Below are 27,772 nucleotides of genomic sequence, written 5' to 3'. Positions count from 1 at the left end.
TTGGAACAGGCGGCCTGGAGTCACCATCTGGCCTGGATCGAGTATGCCCATAACAGCCAAGTCTTGTCTGCTACCGGCCTCTCCCTTTTTGAGGCATGTTTGGGGTACCAGCCCCCATTGTTCCCGCTGGTGGAGGGAGAGGTCGGTGTGCCCTCGGTCCAGGCCCACCTCAGGAGGTGCCGCCGGGTGTGGCGGACCGCCTGCTCTGCCCTGTTAAAGGTCCGGACGAGGGCCAAGACCCATGCGGACCGCCGGCGTTCCCCGGCCCCCACATACCAGCCCGGGCAGGAGGTGTGGCTCTCGACCAAGGACATCCCTCTTTGTGTTGACTCCCCAAAACTGAAAGACAGGTTCATTGGTCCTTTCCGTATCCTCAAGATCATCAACCCGGCCGCAGTGAAGCTCCAACTCCCGGCTTCACTGCGGATTCACCCTGTTTTTCATGTTTCCCGTTTGAAGCCACACCACACCTCGCCCCTCTGTGCTGCGGGACCTACGCCGCCTCCTGCCCGGCTCATTGACGGGGAGCCTGCTTGGACAGTCCACAGGCTCCTGGACGTCCTGGTGGACTGGGAGGGGTATGGACCTGAAGAATGCTCCTGGGTGAAGAGGAGCTTCATCCTGGACCCGGCCCTCCTGGCCGATTTCTACAAAAGACACCCGGACAAGCCTGGTCGGGTGCCAGGAGGCGCCCATTGGGGGGGGGGGTCCTGTTATGTGGGCCGCTGAAGAGGAGGTACTGCTGGCCCACTTTACTGATTACCAGCCTGACATGTTACCAAGTGAGTTACCATCACTGTCCTATAAAAGGTGCTAAAAACTGCCTGACATCAGGAAGCACATGGACATATTTAAAAAAATAAATAAATAAAAACAATGCACCATATACAAACACTGCATTGTATTAAATACCTCTTATCAAGCAGGCAATACAAGTATGATCTGTTTGTTCCTCTGTAGATGACCCATGGTTACTGACACACAGTCATGAAATGACATGAATGAGAAGCATTTCGCTCATCTCACTCATGTCCACATCTTCTGGCGCATCTCCAGCTGGCCGCACGCGCATCCTGCCGACATGTGTGTCTTGTGGATGGCACGCTGCAGGACACCGCATCATGTGGAACAGAGCTCACATGGGTGACATGACAGTGAGATCCTCTGCTGTGTGTTATGATCTGATGGTCCGCTGCGCATGCTTGCTTGCTGCAGCCCCTCGCCACATATCACTTATGTCCACTTGATGATAGCAGACAGACACATACACATCACAGCGGTCAGTTGTTAGTCCCTGTCCGTCCAAACACAGTACTGTCCAGCTGGGATGTCCAGAATGACAGCTTGCCACAGCCATAGCCACACCTCCTGTCAGTTTTTAGCACACACATGTGGGGCACTTAGACAAATTTCACTGTCAACACAACAATGGTTGTCTACAGTCTGTTGTCGTGCAACTGGCCACACATTTTCTAAGTGGAATGCAAGCGGTGTTAGATGTTTGTGTGTGTCAGTTGGAATTTGGCTGACACCTGCCGTGAGAGGGTTCGATGGGTTTGCACAGTGCACACTCTGTCTTTCAGCTGCTGGTGTGTGCAAGTAGTCATAGCAACAGGTGTACGAGGCGTTAGAAGCAGTTACAACATTACACGGTTTGCATGCGATTCCTGCTTCGTGCGCACTTAATGTGCAATTTGACCAATTCGCACTATGTGTGAAGGGGCTCTCAGTTTTGCCTCCGTGTCAAGTGGAGAAGCTGCAGACACTGCATGTGCACCCTCATCAATATAAGTGTTGCACCTGCCAATCAAAAGGATTCTGCCGGCGAGAATTAACCATTCTGAATTAACCATTCTGACACGTATTAAAAACATGCATCACCGACCTGAACTGTGGAAACTGGGCTGTCAGTAGGCTGTAAAAATTCATAAATTAATGGGACAATGATATCACTTCCTCCTTCTCCAATGTCGGGACCCGCCAGAAAGTCCCTGGTTGTAAGTGACGTGCAGTTCAAAATCCGAATATTTGTCTCTTCAGTAACTGTGCACCAGGAAAGGATATATTTTAAACTGTTTTTTAATTTTAGTCTTAAACATTACATGTCACCTACACTTTTTTGAAAAAAGGTACAAAATTACACAAACGTAGCTGTACTGTAAAACCTAATTCAAAAAGGCAAAAAAAAAAAAAAAAAAACCTTTTAGAATCTTGATTAAAAAAATTAAAATTTATTTACAGAGCAGCACTTAAAAATTGTTTGTCATTCAAGAAAACAAAACTTCAAAGTTGTACAAAATAAAGGTCCTGGGGGTAAAATGAACAACATAAAAGTACAAATACAAAGGCTCAAAAATACTATTTTCGAATCCTGATTAATGAAAATTTATTTACAGAGCAGCACTTAAACACTATCATTCCTGAGAACATATAACTACAAAATTGTACAAAATAAAGAGCCTTTTAAAAAGTTACAAAAAACTTTGCATCGAGAAGGCATGAAATATTAGTCTTCCAAACTGAGTGATAAGACACTTTAGCCCCTATGCCTTGATGGATTCCGCTGGAAGGTGGCATTCTGGGCTGCCACGGAAAGAAATTTCCCGATCTCGTTTTTTTTCCGAGTGGAGGTTTCTTGTACCACACTGAATCAGTGGCCGCGCAATTGTTCTTTGCCCCCCAGGAAAAAAAAAAAAGGTGAATCTGGAGCATTCATCTCCCTCAGTCTGTGAACTGTAATCTTGTAGTATTTCACTGATCATCTCTCCCTTCCAATGTCATAATGGCTGAAAAGCTCTCTGGTGGCCCTTTTCTTGGTCTATGCGGGTTTTCATACCGCACGCATTCAGCCAAACAAGCATTTCTTCACCATTGCATGCCGTTTGTAGTTGCACATCTCCCCAACACAATTTCTTGGTTTTCATCACTTGCTCTGAATCCAAAGTGGAGGAACAGAAACCACCAAAGTGTTCTTTTGCAGGACTTCAGAAAAACATCTGCATCGGTCAAAGAATTTGTTGCTTTGCTGCAAGGACCATTCGTGAAGTGTTGAACTCCTTATCCTTCAATATGTTCACCGGGGATCTCTTCTCTTCGAGGTATCACTTTCTCTGAAAGCTGATGATGATGTTGGGCTTGTAGTCAGACCAGTTAGCTTTCTTAACCTCCTTGAAGAACTTGCTTAACAGATGGTCTGATTATTAGCTGGTAAGCTTTAAATCTGTGTTTTTTCTGATGCTGTTTAGATATTTCATAGATAATTGGCAAAGCTTCTGGGGAAAACCTGGTCTTGTTAGGAGAGATGGCATCCATCCCACTTTGGATGGAGCAGCTCTCATTTCTAGAAATCTGGCCAATTTTCTTAAATCCTCCAAACCGTGACTATCCAGGGTTGGGACCAGGAAGCAGAGTTGTAGTCTTACACACCTCTCTGCAGCTTCTCTCCCCCTGCCATCCCCTCATTACCCCATCCCCGTAGAGACGGTGCCTGCTCCCAGAACACCAATAACCAGTAAAAATCTATTTAAGCATAAAAATTCAAAAAGAAAAAATAATATAGCACCTTCAACTGCACCACAGACTAAAACAGTTAAATGTGGTCTATTAAACATTAGGTCTCTCTCTTCTAAGTCCCTGTTGGTAAATGATATAATAATTGATCAACATATTGATTTATTCTGCCTTACAGAAACCTGGTTACAGCAGGATGAATATGTTAGTTTAAATGAGTCAACACCCCCGAGTCACACTAACTGTCAGAATGCTTGTAACACGGGCCGAGGCGGAGGATTAGCAGCAATCTTCCATTCCAGCTTATTAATTAATCAAAAACCCAGACAGAGCTTTAATTCATTTGAAAGCTTGACTCTTAGTCTTGTCCATCCAAATTGGAAGTCCCAAAAACCAGTTTTATTTGTTATTATCTATCGTCCACCTGGTCGTTACTGTGAGTTTCTCTGTGAATTTTCAGACCTTTTGTCTGACTTAGTGCTTAGCTCAGATAAGATAATTATAGTGGGCGATTTTAACATCCACACAGATGCTGAGAATGACAGCCTCAACACTGCATTTAATCTATTATTAGACTCTATTGGCTTTGCTCAAAATGTAAATGAGTCCACCCACCACTTTAATCATATCTTAGATCTTGTTCTGACTTATGGTATGGAAATAGAAGACTTAACAGTATTCCCTGAAAACTCCCTTCTGTCTGATCATTTCTTAATAACATTTACATTTACTCTGATGGACTACCCAGCAGTGGGGAATAAGTTTCATTACACTAGAAGTCTTTCAGAAAGCGCTGTAACTAGGTTTAAGGATATGATTCCTTCTTTATGTTCTCTAATGCCATATACCAACACAGTGCAGAGTAGCTACCTAAACTCTGTAAGTGAGATAGAGTATCTCGTCAATAGTTTTACATCCTCATTGACGACAACTTTGGATGCTGTAGCTCCTCTGACAAAGAGAGCTTTAAATCAGAAGTGCCTGACTCCGTGGTATAACTCACAAACTCGCAGCTTAAAGCAGATAACCCGTAAGTTGGAGAGGAAATGGCATCTCACTAATTTAGAAGATCTTCATTTAGCCTGGAAAAAGAGTCTGTTGCTCTATAAAAAAGCCCTCTGTAAAGCTAGGACATCTTACTACTCATCACTAATTGAAGAAAATAAGAACAACCCCAGGTTTCTTTTCAGCACTGTAGCCAGGCTGACAAAGAGTCAGAGCTCTATTGAGCTGAGTATTCCATTAACTTTAACTAGTAATGACTTCATGACTTTCTTTGCTAACAAAATTTTAACTATTAGAGAAAAAATTACTCATAACCATCCCAAAGACTTATCGTTATCTTTGGCTGCTTTCAGTGATGCCGGTATTTGGTTAGACTTGTTCTCTCAGATTGTTCTGTCTGAATTATTTTCATTAGTTACTTCATCCAAACCATCAACATGTCTATTAGACCCCATTCCTACCAGGCTGCTCAAGGAAGCCCTACCATTATTTAATGCTTCGATCTTAAATATGATCAATCTATCTTTGTTAGTTGGCTATGTACCACAGGCTTTTAAGGTGGCAGTAATTAAACCATTACTTAAAAAGCCATCACTTGACCCAGCTACCTTAGCTAATTATAGGCCAATCTCCAACCTTCCTTTTCTCTCAAAAATTCTTGAAAGGGTAGTTGTAAAACAGCTAACTGATCATCTGCGGAGGAATGGTCTATTTGAAGAGTTTCAGTCAGGTTTTAGAATTCATCATAGTACAGAAACAGCATTAGTGAAGGTTACAAATGATCTTCTTATGGCCTCAGACAGTGGACTCATCTCTGTGCTTGTTCTGTTAGACCTCAGTGCTGCTTTTGATACTGTTGACCATAAAATTTTATTACAGAGATTAGAGCATGCCATAGGTATTAAAGGCACTGCGCTGCGGTGGTTTGAATCATATTTATCTAATAGATTACAATTTGTTCATGTAAATGGGGAATCTTCTTCACAGACTAAGGCTAATTATGGAGTTCCACAAGGTTCTATGCTAGGACCAATTTTATTCACTTTATACATGCTTCCCTTAGGCAGTATTATTAGACGGCATTGCTTAAATTTTCATTGTTACGCAGATGATATCCAGCTTTATCTATCCATGAAGCCAGAGGACACACACCAATTAGCTAAACTGCAGGATTGTCTTACAGACATAAAGACATGGATGACCTCTAATTTCCTGCTTTTAAACTCAGATAAAACTGAAGTTATTGTACTTGGCCCCACAAATCTTAGAAACATGGTGTCTAACCAGATCCTTACTCTGGATGGCATTACCCTGACCTCTAGTAATACTGTGAGAAATCTTGGAGTCATTTTTGATCAGGATATGTCATTCAAAGCGCATATTAAACAAATATGTAGGACTGCTTTTTTGCATTTACGCAATATCTCTAAAATTAGAAAGGTCTTGTCTCAGAGTGATGCTGAAAAACTAATTCATGCATTTATTTCCTCTAGGCTGGACTATTGTAATTCATTATTATCAGGTTGTCCTAAAAGTTCCCTGAAAAGCCTTCAGTTAATTCAAAATGCTGCAGCTAGAGTACTAACGGGGACTAGAAGGAGAGAGCATATCTCACCCATATTGGCCTCTCTTCATTGGCTTCCTGTTAATTCTAGAATAGAATTTAAAATTATTATTCTTACTTATAAGGTTTTGAATAATCAGGTCCCATCTTATCTTAGGGACCTCGTAGTACCATATCACCCCAATAGAGCGCTTCGCTCTCAGATTGCAGGCTTACTTGTAGTTCCTAGGGTTGGTAAGAGTAGAATGGGAGGCAGAGCCTTCAGCTTTCAGGCTCCTCTCCTGTGGAACCAGCTCCCAATTCGGATCAGGGAGACAGACACCCTCTCTACTTTTAAGATTAGGCTTAAAACTTTCCTTTTTGCTAAAGCTTATAGTTAGGGCTGGATCAGGTGACCCTGAACCATCCCTTAGTTATGCTGCTATAGACTTAGACTGCTGGGGGGTTCCCATGATGCACTGAGTGTTTCTTTCTCTTTTTGCTCTGTATGCACCACTCTGCATTTAATCATTAGTGATCGATCTCTGCTCCCCTCCACAGCATGTCTTTTTCCTGGTTCTCTCCCTCAGCCCCAACCAGTCCCAGCAGAAGACTGCCCCTCCCTGAGCCTGGTTCTGCTGGAGGTTTCTTCCTGTTAAAAGGGAGTTTTTCCTTCCCACTGTAGCCAAGTGCTTGCTCACAGGGGGTTGTTTTGACTGTTGGGGTTTTACGTAATTATTGTATGGCCTTGCCTTACAATATAAAGCGCCTTGGGGCAACTGTTTGTTGTGATTTGGCGCTATAGAAATAAAATTGATTGATTGATTGATTGATTGATTGATATTTATGGAGTATGTTCATGTCCGACTTGCTTTTTCTAATCATTGTTTTAGTTGTTTGGTTTGTACCTAAGTTTCCAATCTGTTCTTGATTGTTCGGAGCTGTGTTTTCATCTTGGTCTTTATTTTGCACATCCGCTTTGAGCTCGGTTGTTGTTAATGTCTCCATTTTCTTTGTTCGCTTTTTGTTTAGTTTTATTTCGCACTGTGAAAATTGTAAACAAAGTCGCAAATCTGATGCGTGATCCGGACGGATTTTCATGGTAACAGTCTGATATGGCAAAATATCAGACTGGAAATCAGTCGGTCATACCGTCGTAGCCATATAATAATTGTGGTTATCAAACCAGCATCTATACGAGGGTGATTCTTAGATTACGGGCACTTCTTATGTCCTTTGATCATATTGTATGAAAAACAGAAAAAAGGGGAAATTTCACACTTTTATAGTTATCTTTACAATGAAAGTGTTGTATGGCTGGGGGGGGGGCCTGGCTGCCGGTTTGTTTGCCTTTTGTGTTTCCTCCCAGGTGGCATGCATTTGGGACTGAGTGGCTGTGTTGCTGAGGCTGTTAGGACTTCACCCTGATCACCTGCGACTCGTCAGGACTCACAGCTGAGGTGCATCTGGAGGGATTGGAGTATGTTGGCATTTAAGACTGAAGTGCACAGTGTGCATTTGCCAGAGACTCGACCTTGTGACCAGACGGGTGAGATCGTCGTCTTGGGAGCCATCTCATCAGCAGCGGACGCTGAGAATGTCCAGGTTTGATGCACGGTCTGTGAAAGAGGAGAGGGTGAGGTCTCACGCTCGTCAGCACACTTCCTGAGGTACGTTGGATTTTGTGACTAACAGTTATACAGTCAGTAAATGTGGTGTCCCTCACACCTTATTGTATTGAGCTGTATGTTAGTCATGTATCAGCTTCCACTGCGGTGGTGATTTGTGAACGGGATGTTCCATGCCTGCAGGTTGGAAGCTGATCAGTAATCAAGCCAGGAAGTGTTTGCTGTTTGTACACCTTTAAGTGTTCTGTGTGTAGAGTGTGGACTCACATAATGGTTCCTTCTTTCACAGACTCGGTTGTTGCGGCCACCTGGGGGGTGTCGGCGGGGTCCTTGGGTCCGAAACAGCTTCTGGCTCTGGACCATTAGCGCTGCTGGGAGCGCACCACGCCAGACCGCACCTTTTATTATTATTATGATCACTGTTATGTATTAAATTCAGTTAGCCTTTGTACCGTGCTCTGCTTATTTCATACTGGGTCCTTCAAACGCTGGTCGGTTCTCCGAGCTGCGTCCGACACATAACAGAAAGTGTGTTAAGAAATTTGTTCTAGTAGTCTATGATGACTTTTTCACCTTTTTTCAGCATCATTATATGCAAATATTGCCGTTTTGTGCTTGTCCCACACCCAGACTTTTGATCTTCAATGATAAAAATGAATGGTAAAGAAATGTTTTTTCTAATGTTTTAAAATATCTCTGAATAAAATATCAGTAAAATAATCAAAACATAATTGGGGTATTCAATGTCATACAACTGTTGTGATTTTTTTAAACAAAATGTAGTTGTCCCACACTATTGCCGTAATTTCCACCACAACACTGTAATGTCCCTAAACAGTTTGTATGAAAGATTGTTTGGGTAGTTTCTATGGAGATAAACAGTGACATCAGAGCACATGTATATAGCGCCAAATCACAACAAACAGTTGCCCCAAGGCGCTTTATATTGTAAGGCAATGGTGTGGTGGAAATTACATTTATATTATATTATTCATATTACATTTACAAGGCCAATAGTGCCCATAGTTAAAGAATCACCCACATACACTGCTGTTTTCTGGTTTGTGTTACTTATGTAGTAACTTGCTGGCAGTCAAAGTGTAAAGTTCACCTTTCTGGAAGCTGGGGGTAGATTCTTCTGATTTGTTTTACCTTCTGAGGCTTCATTGTGTCTTTATCTGATTGTGTCATCAGTTGTCTGCTTAAACAAAACATCTAACACCTGCCCCATTCTTCTATACTCTCTTCTGGGCCAGATAATTATTAATTGCTTGACACTTATGCCTAATCTGTACATTAAGAGAAGGTTGATCTCCTCATTATAGAAGCTTTGCAGTCATGTGACTTGGCCACTTCCCATCACCACGCTGCTGGTGTCATGCCAAAGTAGTTATCCCCGCCAAAGTATTTGTATTTCACTTTTTTACACGCCAAAAAAACCCCAAACAAGAAAGAATGTGTGTATATATATATATATATATATATATATATATATATATATATATATATATATATATATATATATATATATATATATATATATATATATAAGGGTGGTCCTCTACAGTATGGCAAAAATAAAAATTACTTTCTTAAGGTGCTTAATTTTTAATCTTGCTGAGAAAATGTTTTGTGCAAAATTTTATTTTGATACCACTATTCTAACCACTGCCGCACGCGGGGTGGAAATTGCAATGGTTTAATGCTACACCATTGTCTCCCGCAGATGGACAGATGCCACGAATATATATATGTGTCCATAGCTTCTTGTTTCCAAACATCATTTGATGTGTTGTTTTGACTCCCCAGAGGATCCAAGAGTAGGGATTTCTTTTCATGGTGATAGATTGCCTGAAAAAACAAACCTAGAATTCAATAAACAATACTCTTTCAGGTATCTCTCCTTTTTTGTGTCTAAAATAAAATTTTACCACCAATTTCCAGTGGTGATACTCCCAATACAACTTGATTTTCCATCGGTTTTATCTGTAATGCATCAAACAATTCAATAAATAAGAAACCTTTTCGCAAATTGAATTGCTCAAAAAAAATTAAACTCAAAATATGAAAATAACCGTAAAGCATGAATTACATAAAAAATATTTGCACAAGACACTGTTTTTAATAAAATTCTTATTTACAATATGTTGTAAGTATTTAAAAAATCTAAATGATCAAATAATCATTACTACACGATCATGTATTAAATCTGCATTTGCGAGTACATCTGACATAAGTGATACAAACCTCCAGTCTTCGGGATTTTCCTTCCCATATTGCAGTCATTGCATAGGAGTCTATGAAAGCTGCTTCTTCTGTGTTGTGGCAATTATGGTCACGCACCATGATGGACATAGGCATTAATACACTGTGAAGGAATTTTTAAATCAAAAGGTTAGCAAAATACAGAGTTTTGTTGCTAACTTACGAAACAGTTAAACTTATGAGCATTATACCTCACTTTCCAGCTCCATTTGGCCCAAGTTGATATATGTCCCAATAAAATAATTTGTAGGCCCCTATTTTTGAAAGGAAGGATGTGTGGAACATTTCCTGCCCAAGCATCCTGGACATCTAACAAAAAATATGAAGAAACAACTATAAACTAAGGATGAACCTGTCACTCAAGCAACTAACTAATGTGTCATCACTGAAACAACTTTGTTTTTCTAGGAAAACAAAGTCATACTTAAATGTACATCATGAGGGTAGCTGAGAGATACAGTGGCTTGAAAAAGTATTCAGCCCCCTTGAACTTTTCTACATTTTGTCGTATTACAGCCACAAACATACTGTAAATCAATTTTATTGGAATTCCACGTTAAAGACCAAAACAAAGTGGTTTACAATTGAGAAGTGGAACGAAAATCATACATGATTCCAAACATTTTTTACAAATAAATAACTGAAAAGTGGGGTATGCGTAATTATTCAGCTCCCTGAGTCGATATTTTGTGGAACCACCTTTTGCTGCAATTACAGCTACCAGTCTTTTAGGGTATCTTTCTACCAGCTTTGTAATTCTAGAGACTGAAATTTGTGCCCATTCTTCTTTGCAAAACGAGCTCCAGCTCAGTCAGATTAGATGGACAGCATTTGTGAACAGCAGTTTTCAGATCTTGCCACAGATTCTCGATTGGATTTAGATCTGGACTTTGCCTGGGCCATTCTAACACATGAATATGTTTTGTTTTAAATCATTCCATTGTAGCCTTGGCTTTATGTTTAGGGTCATTGTCCTGCTGGAAGGTGAACCTCCGCCCCAGTCGCAAGTCTTTTGCAGACTCCAAGAGGTTTTCTTCCAAGATTGCCCTGTATTTGGCTCCATCCATCTTTCCATCAACTCTGACCATCTTCCCTGTCCCTGCTGAAGAGAAGCACCCCCAGAGCATGATGCTGCCACCACCATATTTGACAGTGGGGATGGTGTGTTTAGAGTGATGTGCAGTGTTACATCTCCGCCACACATAGCATTTTGCATTTTGGCCAAAACGTTCAATTTTGGTCTCATCAGACCAAAGCACCTTCTTCCACATGTTTGCTGTGTCTCCAACATGGCTTCTGGCAAACTGCAAATGGGACTTCTTATGGTTTTCTTTTAACAATGACTTTCTTCTTGCCACTCTTTCATAAAAGCCAAATTTGTGTAGTGCAGGACTAATAGTTGTCCTGTGGACAGATTCCCCCACCTGAACTGTGGATCTCTGCAGCTCGTCCAAAGTCACCAAGGACTGCACTCAGACTCAAAGGGGGCTGAATAATTACGCGCACACCACTTTTCAGTTATTTATTAATAAAAAATGTTTGGATCATGTATGATTTTCGTGCCACTTCTCAATTGTAAACCACTTTGTGTTGGTCTTTCACATGGAATTCCAACAAAATAGATTTATGTTTGTGACTGTAATGTGACAAAATGTAGAAAAGTTCAAGGGGGCTGAATACTTTTTCAAGCCACTGTAACTGCTTGTAAAATATAATTTGATATGGGTATGTCTATAAATTGGAGCCAAAATATTACTCACATTTCTTGTATAGCCGTAATAATGTCTGGTTCTATGTAGCGAGCTTCCAGCTTCCCCCTTTTCTCTGTTGGTTCCTGACATTTTGTCCCCAACTTTAAAGTCCACGTTATTGTCTAGCTTTATTTTCCTCTTTGTTTCATGGTGCCTCTTGGCCAGATATTCTATAACTTTCTCAAAGAGCCTTGTTTGTCCTTCAATGGCCTGTGACAAATCTTCTGTTGCCACTGCATCCTCCACACTGCTGCTGTGTCAGTCTTTGAGCAAAAGACACAAGTTTTTGTAATAACCCTGTATTATTTTTAAAAGATATTTTTGCCTATTTGTATTTAATTTAGAAATTGATAGATCCCAGAGATGTGACAAATACAACATAAACAAATACATATTGTTGTAAAGACTAGGCCATCCATTTGGCCTGTTATTCATAATTGTTCCAATAGATATTTTTACTGACTCATCAGTAGACTTGCTGAGGTCCTATTTGTGTTTCTCGTCTTGTAGTTGACAGTCGGACGCTGGCTGTGTGTTTATTTGTATGAAGAGCAGATAACAAAAGTGAACAGAACACTGACCAAGCACATGTCTGAACATTTAGCTACCTCTACGTGCTCTGTGATTTCCGATGGACAACAAGTCTCTCTCCCAAACATGAGGTAGTAGGGGGAGTACTTCGCGGTCACCTGTTTTTTGGTTCGCAGACCAAACACGACAGGATCCATCAAGTTGTCCCACGCTCGCAGCCAAAAATTCTGAGATCTCAGAATTTTTAAAGATTTTGTTGTGCTGCTGCTTCACTCCTCCTCCTTTCCTGTTTTTCTCTGGCTGACTCATGGAGCTCATTGGACTCACCTGACTGCAATCAACCGAACCTGTATTTATAACTCTACTCTTCACTCACTCAGACGCTAAAAACTCAGTTGGCTTTGGGGTATTCTGGCTTCAGCTCAGTGTCTAATGCTTTAATGTGTTCCCTGGTTTTTGCCTACTGACCCTGTTCCCTGTGTTTTCAGATTTTGGACTCAATCTGCTTGGTCAGCCACCTGGTTCTACTCTGGTTCAGCTTCAGCTACCCGGTTTGGAAGTGTACCTTCACTGCAGCACCCTGGCTTTCTCTCCCTCCTCCAGTGCTTGATTCATCTGTTCATTCCATTCTGCATGATATTCACTTACAAAATAAATTGTTATATTTTTGCTACTCCCGGTCTATTTCTCTGCATTCGAATCCTAATCGCTGTCTTGTGTGTTTTCACCATAACAGTTTTAGTATGAAATATCAATTTGTCATGTTGTATATACGTGTTTTCATATGACAACCTAAAAGATCTGTTGTGTGGGCCACCAGAAGAGGAGGTACTGCTGGCCCACCACCAGAGGGCGTCCTGCCTGCAGTGCGGGCTTCAGGCACTAGAGGGCGCTGCCGCCTCACAGGAACAGCCAAGGTGACAGCTGTCACCGATCATCTGCACTTCATCCCGGATAAAAGCAGGATGACACCTCCACCACGTCGCCGAGATATCGTTCTTCTAAGGAGGTAATATTCTCAGCCGTAAACTAAACTGTCTTAGTCTGAACTCTTTTTGCAGCCGCTTTCCTGTGGTGTTCCTTATCTGTGAGATTGGCGTTTGGTGTGATCAGCGACGGCTTCGCTTCACACCCCAACCAGATAAGTGGTTAAACAGAAGCTGCACGAGTGTGTGATTTGAGGTGGAGGTGGAATTCCCACCGTTGTTGTTACTGGGTGTACACACACCCACACTTGACTATCTTTGCTCTTCGCCAGCAGTACCAGATCCGACACGCGGAGACGGTGGCCACCTGAGGGACTCGGGACCTGGCGGCTCCAGTATCCTTCGGGTTCGGTGGCGGAGGAAATCGTGTGGTTCCGGTTCTTCTCTAGACAGACGTCTCCTATCGTCGAGCCTGCCCACACGACACCTTTATCCATTGACTTTGTATCATTCTATAATCTGCTGTGTATGGTTGTGGCATTCACAACAGTAAAGTGTTCAAATTTGACTCCTTCTATTGTCCGTTCATTTGCGCCCCCTGTTGTGGGTCCGTGTCACTACACTTTCACAACAAGATCTATAAGTAAGTATTTGTACTTGAAACGACAAAGTAATATTAGGTGTACAAAAGAAAATAAAGCCCTCACCTCTGAATAGTCTCATTCATCCTCTCAACGGAGTCCATTGATTTGATGGTGGTACAAAGAGCAGAGGCTCCTTTTAATACCCAGAATGCTACAGATGTCTTTGTTGATCTGCAGTTTTAAAGGATTTTTTTTAGAAATATAATGGCAACATGTGCAATAAAGTCCAAAACACAAAGAAGCTATAAAAACATCGAAATAAGAAATCAATTATATATATATAAAATTTTCTAAATTTAGTTATATATTTAAATGTTGATAATATCCCAGTAGGAGCAAAGTACTTACAGAATTAACAAATTCGCTGCCAGTTAGAATCCTCTTGGGAGTGCCAAACAAATTTCAGTAAATACTCAGTGACCTCCTTGGCAGAGTTGGACTTTATAGTGTACGCTTGTGGCCATTTGGTGAAGTAGTCCACATCACACACATGGACTGGTTTCCATTAGTTGTGGTTGTTAATTTGCCAATAAGGTCCATTCCTACTAATTCAAATGGTTCTAAAACCCGAAACAACAAAAGAATTTCAATTAAAAAACTATAGACCATCCCTCTCAGAAAGAGCCTAAGTTGTACTATTATATTTTTTTAAGCATAGTTTTTCTATTAAATAAAATTAAGTCTTTCCAAATGTCCTGTAACTTTAAAGGAAAATGTTTTATTTCAGTGATTACTTTTTACCCATTCATGAAAAAAGGAAAAGATGTGGAATGTTAATGGTCTATTGGTCCAACTTTTGTTGGTGTTTAACGCAGATGGCTTCTGGTTGATGGAGTGCTGGTTTGACACCATGGGAGACCATAATGTACAGTATGTTATTTAAAAAGAACAAATCTGTACTGTAAATATTTTGACCAATGTTTGCTCAAAAAAATTGTGGCAACAAAGTGACACATAATATAATTGAACAGATTTTAAATTTAGGCAGAACGGTGGATTAGTGGTTAGCACTGTTGCCTCACAGCAAGTAAGTCATGGGTTCGATTCCCACTTGTGACCTTTCTGTGTGGAGTTTGCGTGTTCTCCCCGTGTTTGCGTGTGTTCTCTCGTCTTCCTCCCACAACCAAATACATGCTGGTTAGATGGATTGGAAACTTTAAATTGTCCGTAGGTGTGCGTGCGGGTGTGAATGTGTTTGTTTGTCTATATGTGGCCCTGTGACAGACTGGCGTACTGCCTCACGCTCTGTGACTGCTGGGATAGGCTCCAGTCCCCCGCGACCCTTAACTGGAGTAAGTGGTTGAAGATGAGTGGATGAGTGAGATTTTAAATTCTCCAATTTTGATTAAAAAGTATTGAATAGATTAACTAAACCTAAACAAGGGTTTTATTAAAAAGATGAGTTTTCCATGATGCATAACACAAAATGGCTGACGCACAAAATGTCCTTGTATTTGGTAAAACTATCCAATCTTTATACAGCTGTCTAATTGATAAAACCATCTGATCTTTTTATAGATGTTTATTTGATAAAACCAAAGTATTCATGTCTATTTGGAAAAGAATCAGCATGACGGAACACACTTTTATTGCGTGACACTACACTATATTGGAAGATTTTTTTACATAACCTTGAACACAACACGAGCAGACACTCAATTACACTCGCCTACTTCACCTCACTTTGCAGCCAACTCACACAGACACTGATTCAAGACAGGCTAAACACTTTTTTTTTTTTTTAGATCTGTCTACTCCACACAGATTTACCATAGAGTGCCATACTGATTGTATTTCTTCATAACAGATGTACATAAAGTTCAAGACATATTCAGTGACTTGGAAATGTTCATGTATCCATCCCCTGACTTGTTTGAAGAAAACTGGCAATAAACCCAATTATTTACAGGTATTATACCGAAGCGTCCCATAACTTATGCAACCCATCATCTTGGCCTTTATATTTTTAATTAATTTATATCAAGTTGTAGAAATTTGCTTTCAGTTTGAAGATAATTTTGAAATTGCCTGATTTACTTTTTGAAACGGTATAAACAAATTAAAATGTGTGAAATACCAAGGGGCTGAATACTTTTGCAAGCCACTGTAAATCCAACAATCACAGTGTTTGTAGGGACATCTTTAGTGACTGCTGAAGCTGTCAGATGAAGAATTGGACAAATTCTTGCAGTAATTTTTTTTTTTTTTTTTTTGCTGGATTTAAGAAAGAAAACGTGTTTCCACACATACTGCTAAGTTCCTCAGGTTCTCATTTTGGTCAGAGTGAAGTACTGGGTTCCGCTACCCTGGCATTCAAAAAGAAGCATCCATCCATTTTCTATACCAGCTTACTCCAATTAAGAGTCCGGGGAGGACTGGAGCTTATTCCAGTAGTCATATGCCCTGCTTCACATAGGATTTGAAGCAGGGCATCCTTGGATCGGATGCCAGTCTACCACAGGGCCAGATACAGACAGGAAACTGTGAAGGAAAAATGCATGCTTTACTTACATTGTGGTCCAGTTCTGTAAGGGTCCCGTCTGTGATCAGGTTTTAGTTGTTTTTTTCTGCCCTTTGTCTCCACTGTCTGTTTAGTCTCATTTCCTCTATCTTGTTTCAGTATTTTCTTGTCATTTCTTCTCAGTCACTCCCAGCTTCCTTTTCTGGTTCCACATTTTGTCATTTTCACCTTACATCTTGTCTTTTCTCCAGGGCTGCTGCTAAGGTTTTGGAGGCCCTAAGCATAACTGGTCAGGGAGCCCCCCCCCCCCCACACACACACAAAAGTTCTACACAAACCGTTACTATTTATTAAAGCGTTTAAGTTTAGCATTTAAAGCTACATCAAATCAGCAAAGCCAACGCAACCTAGCTTAAAGTAGACCTGCATTGAAATAAATGTGGTCAGATTTCAGAAAGAAATAGCTGATATGTATTTATAAGACCCTTGTGAATGCAGTAAAGTAAATCTGTAAGCCCAAATTTGTAATTCAGCGGAGAAATCTTCGTTTAAAAATGACAAATTTGCAGCTAAAATTTAGCCCTCTGTGATAACAGTTTTACATCCGTATCATTTCCATGATGTCAGGGACAAGACGACGCGCTCCTGCCTTCAGTCCGATCCCGCATTGAAATTGATTTTATCTGTTAGTAATGTTACTGTTATACACATCCTGGTTTCAACATCCAAAAGTAAGCTGCAATGAATGTGAGATACAGCTCTGCATGCCCAGTCTGCATGCTCAGATCAACAGCGAGCGACATCGACAGCGGGCGCCGTTCTTCCCCGACACCTCGCTCTCACTGCCCCTGATGCGCTTACCGAGTGCATGCGCTCATTAAATTCCGCCACGGGCCACTCACACCCCCGTGTCTGCTGTGCAGCTGCAGACACAACCCTGTCTACTGAATGGAGGTGCAGCCAACTTGGCACAAGTCCAGAGACTACGCTCACCATTTTAATGCGGAGCGGCCGGTGACACCTGTTGCTTGCAACGACAGACTTCTTGCGGCAAAATCCGCAGCGCTGTACGTCTCGGTAATCAGAGCCGCAGACCTCCGTGGCCACTGAGAGACGTTTATATCTTTTTAATGACTTGGATTCTTTGCGGGTCTCGCCTCTGTAGCCTGCGACGGTACACCGGACGCGAAAGACAGTAGATTTTCAATGCGACACCACTCAATCAAAAATAATTTTCAAGCACAAATAAAAGAAATGTGTACTCACCAAGCGTACCGCAAGACAATATGAAGTTTTAAAAAAAGTAGATCCTTCCGTATAAGACAAGAAAAAGGTGCAGATGCAAACTGACGTAAATCCACAAATTACAGTTGGTGCGCGCAATGTATGCTGGGAGAGGGTCTTCTCCCTGTCGTCTCGGCAGCATCCAGGATGAGATGACAGTTTTGCGGAGGGCTAAATGTTACCTGTAAATTTATCATTTTTAAATGAAGATTTCTCCATTGAATGACAGATCTGGGCTTGCAGATTTACTTTACTACATTCAGAAGGCTCTTATATGTAAATATAAGTCATTTTTTGGTCCAAAGATCTGACTGCATTTATTTCAATGCAGGTCTACTTTAAGCAGCACCACTGAACATTAAGTAATCAAAACAATTTAAACCTTTAACACGTACTTACCAGCAAAGGATGCACGGGCATCATCTTTTTGTTTCTTTTTCCTGTTTTTCAGCTCCAGACTCCTGCTGTTGCTTCATTGTTTAATTGTGGCATAGTGGCAACTTGTCGTCTCGTGTCAGAATCGAATGTGGGCTAAACGATGGGCCTATTCATAAATAATTCATATTGATTTTGAAATGTAATAATCAGTGTTGCCACAGTTACTTTGATAAAGTAATCCAATTACTGATTGATTACTCCTTGAAAAAGCAACTTAGTTACTTTACTGATTACTCAATTGTAAAAATAACTAAGTTAGATTACTAGTTACTTTTTTAGTTACTTTCCCCAGCTGCCGTCAACCCTCTGCCACCTCAACATGACAATGATACGTTTTGCCAAAACTCACTTTATAGTCACCCTTTCTTGACTTCAATGAAAATACTTGTTTTATAAAAAGTAAAATAATCTTTCTTGACTTCATATTTAACTGTTGACAGCACTGTAACAGTAAAACTTGCAATTTCTAACCTACATTGTTTATAAATGTAACTATTACAAGTAAATTCTAACATTTTTCTAACATTTAAATTCTCTATAAACATTTTACTTGTCAAATTATTATTATTTTAAGTAGTATTAATAGTTGTAGTAAAAAAACGGCTTCAAAACTGGACCTTTAATCTAGGGGTGTTGTGGAGGAGGGGGGCACATCCCTCCCCCACGTCCCCATTCCATCTAGATTCGCCCCTGCTTTGGCGTTTGAGCACAAAGAATGGATAACATTTATTTATGCAGAAAACATGACCAGATTTACAGGTAAGAAAGTTTTATTGTGTTTTCACATAATGTGGTCCTCAGAAAGAGAGTTTAGGTGCATTTGAGTGGAAAATAGTGTTAGTTGTTGACACGTCGCGGAGGATCAGCTGTTTTTAACGAGCAGATGCGGAGCAGCTCAGCTCAGAATTCTAAATAAAGGAGAAAATAAAGCATAAAAATGTCTTTGTAAAGCTCAGTGCAGGTGTGCTTTTTTCACCACGCTTTAAGAGGTGAGGACGAGTCGTAGCTGATGAAAAGCTCACAGCTCGCTTAAAGTGGGCAGTTCAGTCGAACCCCGACCTCCTGCCCACGGACCAAGTTTAATGCTGCTGTCGACCCACAATGCAAAAATAATAGTAACGCACAGTGACATGGAGAAGTAACTTTAATCTGATTACTCATTTGGAAAGATTAACGCGTTAGATTGTTACTAAAAAAAGTGGTTATCACTGGCATCACTGGTAATAATGTAATAATTTCAACACATTTTTCAGTCAATTGGAGGCCCTGCAAACTAGTGCAACATGGTTGGTGCCCCACGCAGTCTGCGTAGTCTGCTTATGCCGAACGGCGGAACTGCTTTTCTCCTTCATCTTGTCCATTATTCTCCTTTGGAATTGCAAATTCTGTCACCTTCATTGTCAAGCAATCTCTTTTTTCTCTACTTCCCTCTGATCATTTATGTCCTCAAAGGTTTTAGTTTTGTCTGGTGGTTGTGTTTATTCCTACATGCTGTTAGTCTTTAATTGTCCCCACCTCGATATGGCAGCAGCTGCAACTATTTGTTAGGCTATTTATAGTGATTCCAGTTTGACTTTAGTTTTGGGCCCGTTGTCTCCTTATGGGTGGCTGGCTCTGTATGTTTACTCATTTACTCATGCACCTTGCAGCCTGGCTGCTTGTCATCTTCAGTGCTTCCTGTGGCCACTTCTGGATTGTGAGTATGGGGTAGGTTTGCACCTTGGAGTTGAACTCACTCTTTAAGAAAGAGGGATTTTCTGTGTTAAGTCCTGTCACTGTGTTAACCTTTTTGAGTAAGAAAAGACTTTCTGTTAATCCTGTTTTTGAATAAAAGACTTTTGGTAAAATCGACTTGTAGCATTAAAACACAAAACCTTTAGTTAACTAAGAAGAAAATACTTTAGGATGAAACCTGTTTTTGAACAAGAAGAAAAGACTTGTCGTTGGATTTTGGGTTTTGAGTACACTTCCAAGAAGCAAAGACATTCCTTGGCCCATTCAAACCTCTGTGTTTGGTATTCACCTGTTATCAAGAGACTTTTCAGTGCACTTTCCTTCAAGAATTTCTTTTTATATTCACCTTTTGAAGAGACTTCTTCAGTTGTAACTCACCCTTTTGAAGAAGAGATTTCTAAGTTTGGTCACACCTTTATGGCTTCTGGTGGTCCCCTCTGCTGTGAAGCAGTTCCCATGTTTATCTGCACCTTTAAGTCTCCTGTGTTTGTCTGCACCTCCAAGGTCCCTGCGTTTGTTGGCCTTGCTGCAAAGATGATTCCACAGTTTATCTGCACCTGTATTTGAAGGACTCCTTGGTTTGCATTCACCTGTGTATGAAGAGGATTCCCATCGTCTCATCTTGGCTTCACATTTGCTTTAACACCATCATTTGTGTCTGGGCTGTCCTGCATAATGGGGTTCCCCTCATCCTTTGGTTCACCCCCTACCGTAACAACTTGGGTCTGAAGGATCAGCATAACGAGGCAAAAATGGTGCACATCTATTTAGGTGTCATCTAAAACAAATGTCTTCCATTTGTGCAATCAAAACAATATTTTCATTCACTGACCCCTCGTTGAATAGTGTGCTTCATCTTTCAAGTCATGCAAATATTACCATTCATGAACATTCAAAGTGCCTCATGAACTAAAATCCAAAGAACTTTCATGATAAAAGCATTAAAAGTCTAAAGCAGAGATGTGCTCAGAGGTTTTCATTGATAACAAAGAAGCAGTGTTTTTCAGCAGGCTTTTCTGACAAAATACAAGCCACATGAGAAATGAAAGTGAATGATTAAATGCTTTTTGTATGCCATTCACAGATCATAAGTCATTCTTAGCCATCACTTGGACTACGTTGAATCAGGCTTCATTTGCACGACGTCATGATTAGCAGCATGTTATGGCACATACAGGAAGTGGCAGTAGTAGTGAGTGAGGGAAGGTTTGAAACACACGACCCACGTCCTGGTTTGATTTCATTCAATAAATCCCTTGTTATATCTCGTCACAGCTTAGGTCTTCAGGATGATGTCTGTTGTGATGACACCTAGTACTCGATGGTCACCGCCTTTGTCTTCAGGTATTCATTGAGAGCCTCTTGACCTGTTGTGACAAAGAGAATGATAGTAAATATAACAAGAAGCCGTGACCTGGTAAATACCATGTCTGGCTCTGGGAAAAATTGGGCTCTGGAACGTATGACCTATTATAAAGGACTTTTGGCACTCTGTGGATGTGTTGATGTCAGTAATTACAGTTACAAGTCTTGATGAACCAAAATATGCTTTTACACTCATAGAACCCTGATCCCGAGGAAGAGGATGCAAACACCTGAACAGCAGGTTCGGCCCCGTTAGCGTCTACTGCCCTGTGTTTATTTTATTTTATTTTTTTAATTATTGTAAAACCAATTTGAGGGCAGTAAACTGGCTTAGTGTTTGGCACTGTTGCCTCACAGTGAGAAGGTCCCAGGCTCACTTCTGACCTGGGGCCTTATGTACAAAGACTTGTGTGGACTTTCTGCTAAAAGATGCCGTACGCCAAAATCCTGAATCTGGCGTAAGCACAAATATTTTCAGATGTATGAAAGTGTGCGTAGGCATGAATGCACGCACGTTCCGTTTGTACATCCCACTGAATGTGGAACTGAGCGTGGAACCAAACTCCTCCTTGGCTACGCCCTATTTAAATATGCAATTTTATGTAAATAGGCCTTTGGAGCAGGGATTCCCCATGACGTCACATCAGACAACATGAACACAAAAGAAATTATACTATTCACCTTATTCATGAAGTCAGGGTGGGTGGCTCCATTTTGTCAAGCAACTTCCGGTTTGCCACTGCGTCTGATGATTAGCTACGTGGCAACATAGTACGCTAGAAGTGTTCAAACATGAGCAGCATTAATTGTTCAGTTCGTGGGTGCCACAACAACCGGAAGAAGAGGAAACTATCGCTTTCAGAACGATGTTTTGAACATGGAAAGGAGAGATCTGAGTGCTGTGGACCAGCATTTAACTTGTTCCCTCCTCCATTGAAAGACGAGGATGTCTGGTGCTGGTTAAAGGCACTGAAATTGAAAAATCCACCCAAATGTCCCTATGTCTATTCTTTTTTTTTTTTGTGGAGAAAATCCCCACACCACTGTATCTTTACCCAGAGAAATGGTTGGACTACAACGCTCTGTTGAAGAAGTCATGGCGGATGCTAGTGAGACAAACGGATAAACTGTGTTTGTAGCGTTAGCTGCTATCTTATTTACTCATTTTGTGGTGTTTGATACAACCAAGCCCTGCATGAAATAACACCATATGTACATTAACATTACGTAATCTTGGCATTACAGTGGTACCACTTGTCGGGTAGTAGTTTAACTTGATTGTGCTTTTATACGAGCTTCGCGCCATGCAGCGCCGCAAAGCTCATAGTTCCTCATAGCCAAACCGTCCATGCCGAGTGACAACACAAAGTAGTTAAAAATAATCGAAGGCCACTTTTTCATGTCATCTTCCCGCTCTGTTATGACCCGTGGGTGAGCCAGAGTCGATCCCTTTGAACTTTCAAAAAGGTTTTTGTTTCTACCCATGGAATATCTTCCATTGTTCTATACTAAAAACGCCGCTCACTGGAAATCCTAAGACAGAACGGAAATGCCTCTGTTGTAAAAGTGGGCGGGGCTGAATAAGGTGAATAGCTGACTGGAAATTACATGGAGACAAGCAGGGAGTAGTTTTTTTTCGGTACGCTGTTAAACGGATTTATCATGAAATTGGAAAAAAAATGTTTGTGGGAGCGACAGAGCATGAGTGTGTGAGGCCGACACACAGAACAGCGCGCGCACACACTGACATTAAAAAGGTAAGGCACACCTCCGCTGACAGTGTGACAGTCATAATTTACACACGCGCTTATCGACAAATACTGAACACAAGAAGCCTGTTAAGAAACTCTGCAGCTCACCATCAAGCAAAAATATAGACATTAATAATAATAACAAAAACATATTTGAATGCGCACATGCACAAATTTGTCCACAAATTTGTTCAGAACAGTTACACAAACTATTGTACCACAGCCACTGTTAGTGCCATTTTACACATCACTTTGCACATGCTTTTCTATCCATCCATATAATTGCAAACACGTGTGTTAAATGTTAATGAGTGTGTTTCTGATGTGCACAACACTCTGATGACCTCATGTTTTCACACTATTAACGGTTCCCTGCGTCGCCTGTACATATGTCCACAGTGGAACAATAGCTGTAGAAACGTGCGTACGGCAGCCTGGATTTTTGCGTCACGCACCGCACATTTCCACACTCATGTCACTTTTGATACATTTGCACATGGACGTGGAGATGGGCGTATGCCAGGTTTTTGTGTGTAAGCAGGCTTTGTACATGAGGCCCCCGGTCCTTTCTGTGTGGAGGTTGCATGCTCTCACCCTCTGGGTGCTCCAGCTTCCTCTCACTTTCACAGCCATGCAGGTTATGTGAACGATTAACTCTAAATTGACTGTAGGTGTGACTGTGAATGTGTTTGTCGGTCTATATGTGGCCTTGTTTAGACTGGTGGCCTGTCCAAGGGTGACCCGCCTCTTGCATATGACTGCTAGGATAGGCTCCATCTCTCCCTCGACCCCATCTAGAATAAGCAGGTATAGAAAATGAGTGAACCAATATGAATAGAATCTATGGGTTATTTGTTTTTCATACAAATTCGTTGTTTGTAGTAAGTTGTGTGTGTGTGTGTTGTTGTTGTGTTTTTTTTTAACATTGATTATTTGTCTTTTATCTTGTATTTTATTTCCTTTCTCTGACTCTAGTGTTGAAAATAGTATTTAGATTGTTGTTTCTCTCCTTGTTTCATGCTGTTATCGGCTTGTACTGGGCTTGGAAACAACTTGGCAGGTGCACACGTTTTTCCATGAGCAACTGGGAGCAACCGCAAGACAGAAATATAGACACTGCTCAAAAAAATTAAAGGAACAATTTTAAAACACATCAGATATCAATGAGGGGGGGAAAAGATGTTTGATATCTTTCCTGATATGGACTGAGTAATGTGTTATAAACAAAAGGATCCCCCATCAGTTGATGGGAATGAAAACTGCCAACCTGCAGAGGGCTGAATTCAAGCACATTCCAAAAAGCAAAGTAAAAAATGATGCAGCAGGCTCATTCATTTTTGCAAAAAATTTTCATCGCAGTAGCGCAAAATGGTACTCAGTACTTTGTATGGCCACAGGTGCTTGTATGCATGCTCGACAACATCGGAGCATGCTCCTAATGAGATGACAGATTGTGTCTTGGGGGGGGGGTCACTTCTCAGATTTGGACCAGGGTTATTACTTAGCTCCTAGACAGTCTGAGACGCAACCTGGCAGCGTCATATGGACCAAATCATAACATCCCAGAAATGTTCTATTGGATTTAGGTCAGGTGAGCATGGGGGTAGTCAGTGGTATTGATTTCTTCATCGTCCATTGTCGTGCACCAGGATGAACCCAGGACCCACTGCACCAGCACAGGGTCTCAAAATGTGTCCAAAGATTTCATCCCAATACCTGATAATAGTCTGGGTGCCGATGTCTGTGCGTCCTTCCAGGGATATGCCACCCCAGACCATCACTGACCCACCACCAAACCAGTCATGATGAATGATGTTGCAGGCAGCATAACATTCTTCATGGCATCTCCAGATCCTTTCACATCTGTCACATGCTCTCAGGTTGAAACTGCTCTCATCTGTGAAAAGCACAGGGCACCAGTGGTGGACCTGCCAATTCTGGTGTTATAGGGCAAATATTAATTGACCTCAACGACGCTGGCCAGTGAACACAGAGTCCACTACAAGGCGTCAGCCCTCAGGCCACCCTCATTAAGTCTGTTTCTGATTGTTTGGTCAGAGACTTTCACGGCAACGGCCTGCTGGAGGTCATTTTGTAGAGCTCTGGCAGTGCTCATCCTGTTCCTCCTTGCACAAAGGACTAGATACCAATCCTCCTCATGGGTTAAGGACCTTCTACGGCCCTGTCCAGCTCTCCTAAAGTAACTGCCTGTCTCCTGGAATCTCCTCCATGCTCTTGAGACTGTGCTTGAGAGACAAAGCAAGCCTTCTGCAATGGCACATACTGATGTGCTGTCTTTGAAGAGTCTGACCTCTGTAGGGTCCAGGTACCAAGAGATGCTGCCAGTTGTGACACTGACCATAGCCAAATGCAAAACAAGTGAAAAATCAGTCAGAAAAGATGAGGAGAAAAATGTCAGTGGCCTCCGCCTGGAAGAGTTTATGGAATTATGATGTCTTTGAACAGAGGTTTTAGGCAATGCTGATATCTCTGCAGGACAACAACCGGCCAAGGCTTTAGGGTCCTTGTGCTTCCTTGTCTTATTGGATAGTTATGAGACTTCATACTAGGTCTCTGCAGAGGATCTTTGGGTCCCACTGGAATGACTTTGTGTTAAACTTAACGGTTACTCATGGAGACTAAAATGAGTATCACTTGCAATGTGAGGGAACATCAGCTATGACATGTTGGTCATTTGGCATGTTTCTCTGGACAGGAACTAATATGCAAATACCTGCGTGTAGGATGCCAGTGACTGGTGAGGGACAATGGGACTCCCATGTTTCAACTGCCTGCATCACATAAACGGTGTCTTAAAAAAATGTACCCAAAAGTATTTTGACAGCACGCACGACTCTGGGGGAGGTGATGGTCTAGTGGTTAAGGTGTTGGGCTTGAGACCAGAAGATCCTCAGTTCAAATCCCTGCCTGACTGGAAAATCACTAAGGGCTCTTGGGCAAGATCTTTAATCCCCTATTACTCCTGGTGTGTAGTGACCACCATGTATGGCAGCACCCTGACATCGGGGTGAATGTGAGGCATAATTGTAAAGTGCTTTGAGCATCTGATGCAGATGGAAAAGCGCTATATAAATGCAGTCCATTTACCATTTAGCACAGAAAAACCAATCAATATTATCATTATCACACATTTTGTGCATGACCGTGTGGCTGAAGCATGTAATTTTTCTCCCCAATGCACAGTTTTTAGTTCAGTCTTTCCTTTTTGATGTTTTAACCCTTTATCCTTTACACCACTCCTAAGAAAGAAATCATCCATCTCCAGTTTTCCAGAAATCCATCTAGCAAATTCAAGTTTCCTTGCCATTTGCTGGGGAGTTAGTTTGCTCTGAGACTGAATTTTGTGTGGAAAGAGATGAAAGTCAGCTCTTAGGATGTGTTGCACAGAACTCAACGATTTTTGTTCTCTGAATTAGGGTCAACTGCGGCAATTTTCCTGGACTTGCAGTGTCTTGCAGTACAAACGTTAGGGTTTCTGAAATGAGGAAAAACACCATTATTTCCTAGTAAAACCATTTCCTGGTATTCATATTTCAGAGTACTTTTGAGTACATTTTTTGGAGACACCCTATAGATGGTTACTTTCTAGAGGTGGTGATGGACTGAATGTCTGACTGTGTGTCGGCTGCCCAGGACACATGGTGGTTCAGCAGCATGATGGATGCCCCTAGACTTGAACTAACCCTGTGACTTAATTAATAAACTAAAGAGATTACTGTTGCTATGGTAATTGTTCTGCTTACTCGATAAACATGTACCAAGTTTATGTTTCCCAATCAGTTTAAATCTGAGCCCAAGGACCTTGTAGATATGGTGGCAAATGTTCAGCTGGACAGTGCTCTCGACTCTTCACACAGTTTGTCTACACTTATGATCAAGAATGGTTTCCTGAGAGTGCGACTTCAATAACTGTCAAATAATAAGTTGCAGCTTACAGCAGTATTCATACACAGTAAAAGCAGATGTGCTCACCCAGGTCTTTGCCAAAGCCAGACTGCTTGAAACCTCCAAAAGGTGAGGCCACGTCAGTTTTGTTGTAGGTATTGACAAAAACCGTGCCAGCATTGAGCTTCTCACTGACGTACAGAGCTTTGCTGATGTCTCTTGTGAAAACGCCCGATGCCAGGCCATACTCAGTCGCATTGGCTCTTCTCAGAACGTCGTCCACTTCACTGAACCAGGAAGAAACAAAGACAGAACAGAAAATAACTGTCACCAGTTTTGACTAATGATGTAAAAATGTACTAAGCTCATGTTTTCTTAAATGAACTTCAATGTGGAAAGAAAGTTTCAGGTCAGTGCAAAGTCTATTGTACTTATTAATGCTTAATATAAAAAATGTACTTGTATCTGTGTGTTTAATGTATAAAAATACTTATGAAAATGTTAAACTACTGAGCCTTTCATTCTGAACACACTTCAGATGTTCTGTTGTAAGTTCACACACACACTGAAGTTGTAGTCAAGTCCACCTGCCTCAAGGCCAAGACCGAGTCACACCACCTCAAGACCAAGGCCACAGCATCTCAGGCCGAGTATTATACGAGGTCTGTCCATAAAGTATCGTACCTTTTTTTTTTTTTTTTTTTAAACTATATGGATTTGATTCATATGTTTTCACGTCAGACAAGCTTGAACCCTTGTGCGCATGCGTGAGTTTTTCCATGCCTGTCGGTGATGTCATTCGGCTGTGAGCACGCCTTGTGGTAAGAGTGGTCCCGCCCCGTCGTCGGATTTTCATTGTCTGGAAATGGCGGAATGATTTGGGGTTTTTTTCCATCAGAATTTTTTCAGAAGCTGTTAGAGACTGGCACCTGGAAACTATTCGAAAAATTTATCTGGCTTTCTATGAAAATTTTACGGGCTTCACAGAGAATAACGTCTGTTAGTACAGCTTTATGGACCCCTTTAAGGA

General features: G+C 41.4%; 1 protein-coding gene and 2 long non-coding RNA genes across 4 annotated transcripts in view; all 3 read right to left on the bottom strand.

Moving 5' to 3' along the window:
- Nucleotides 1-9,933: 9,933 nt before the first annotated feature.
- LOC117508001 lies at nt 9,934-10,187 on the bottom strand. Its single transcript, XR_004559936.1, has 2 exons — nt 10,143-10,187; nt 9,934-10,054 (listed from the first exon to the last, which is right to left on the bottom strand). It is a non-coding gene; the product is annotated as an uncharacterized LOC117508001 (long non-coding RNA).
- A 1,267-nt stretch (nt 10,188-11,454) lies between these two features.
- On the bottom strand, nt 11,455-18,521 carry LOC117507472. Of its 2 annotated transcripts, XR_004559720.1 has the most exons (4): nt 18,511-18,521; nt 15,243-15,250; nt 11,920-11,926; nt 11,455-11,649 (listed from the first exon to the last, which is right to left on the bottom strand). It is a non-coding gene; the product is annotated as an uncharacterized LOC117507472 (long non-coding RNA). The 2 variants fall into 2 exon arrangements; XR_004559721.1 differs by lacking the exons at nt 11,920-11,926; nt 15,243-15,250; nt 18,511-18,521 and adding an exon at nt 15,404-15,414.
- A 2,199-nt stretch (nt 18,522-20,720) lies between these two features.
- Nucleotides 20,721-27,772, bottom strand: part of aldh1l1 (aldehyde dehydrogenase 1 family, member L1) — a 140,321-nt gene continuing 133,269 nt past the window's right edge. Inside the window, exons 22-23 of the mRNA XM_034167344.1 lie at nt 26,830-27,029; nt 20,721-21,087 (exon numbers count right to left, since the gene is read on the bottom strand). Coding sequence (XP_034023235.1) covers nt 21,032-21,087; nt 26,830-27,029 — 256 coding nt within the window. The 3' untranslated portion in view covers nt 20,721-21,031. The remainder of the gene's footprint in view (nt 21,088-26,829; nt 27,030-27,772) is intronic.

Source organism: Thalassophryne amazonica, chromosome 3, assembly GCF_902500255.1.
Source record: "Thalassophryne amazonica chromosome 3, fThaAma1.1, whole genome shotgun sequence".
In the NCBI taxonomy this organism is placed as follows: domain Eukaryota; kingdom Metazoa; phylum Chordata; class Actinopteri; order Batrachoidiformes; family Batrachoididae; genus Thalassophryne; species Thalassophryne amazonica.
Note: the sequence above shows the minus strand (reverse complement) of the source record. Positions and strands in the feature narration are given on the sequence as shown.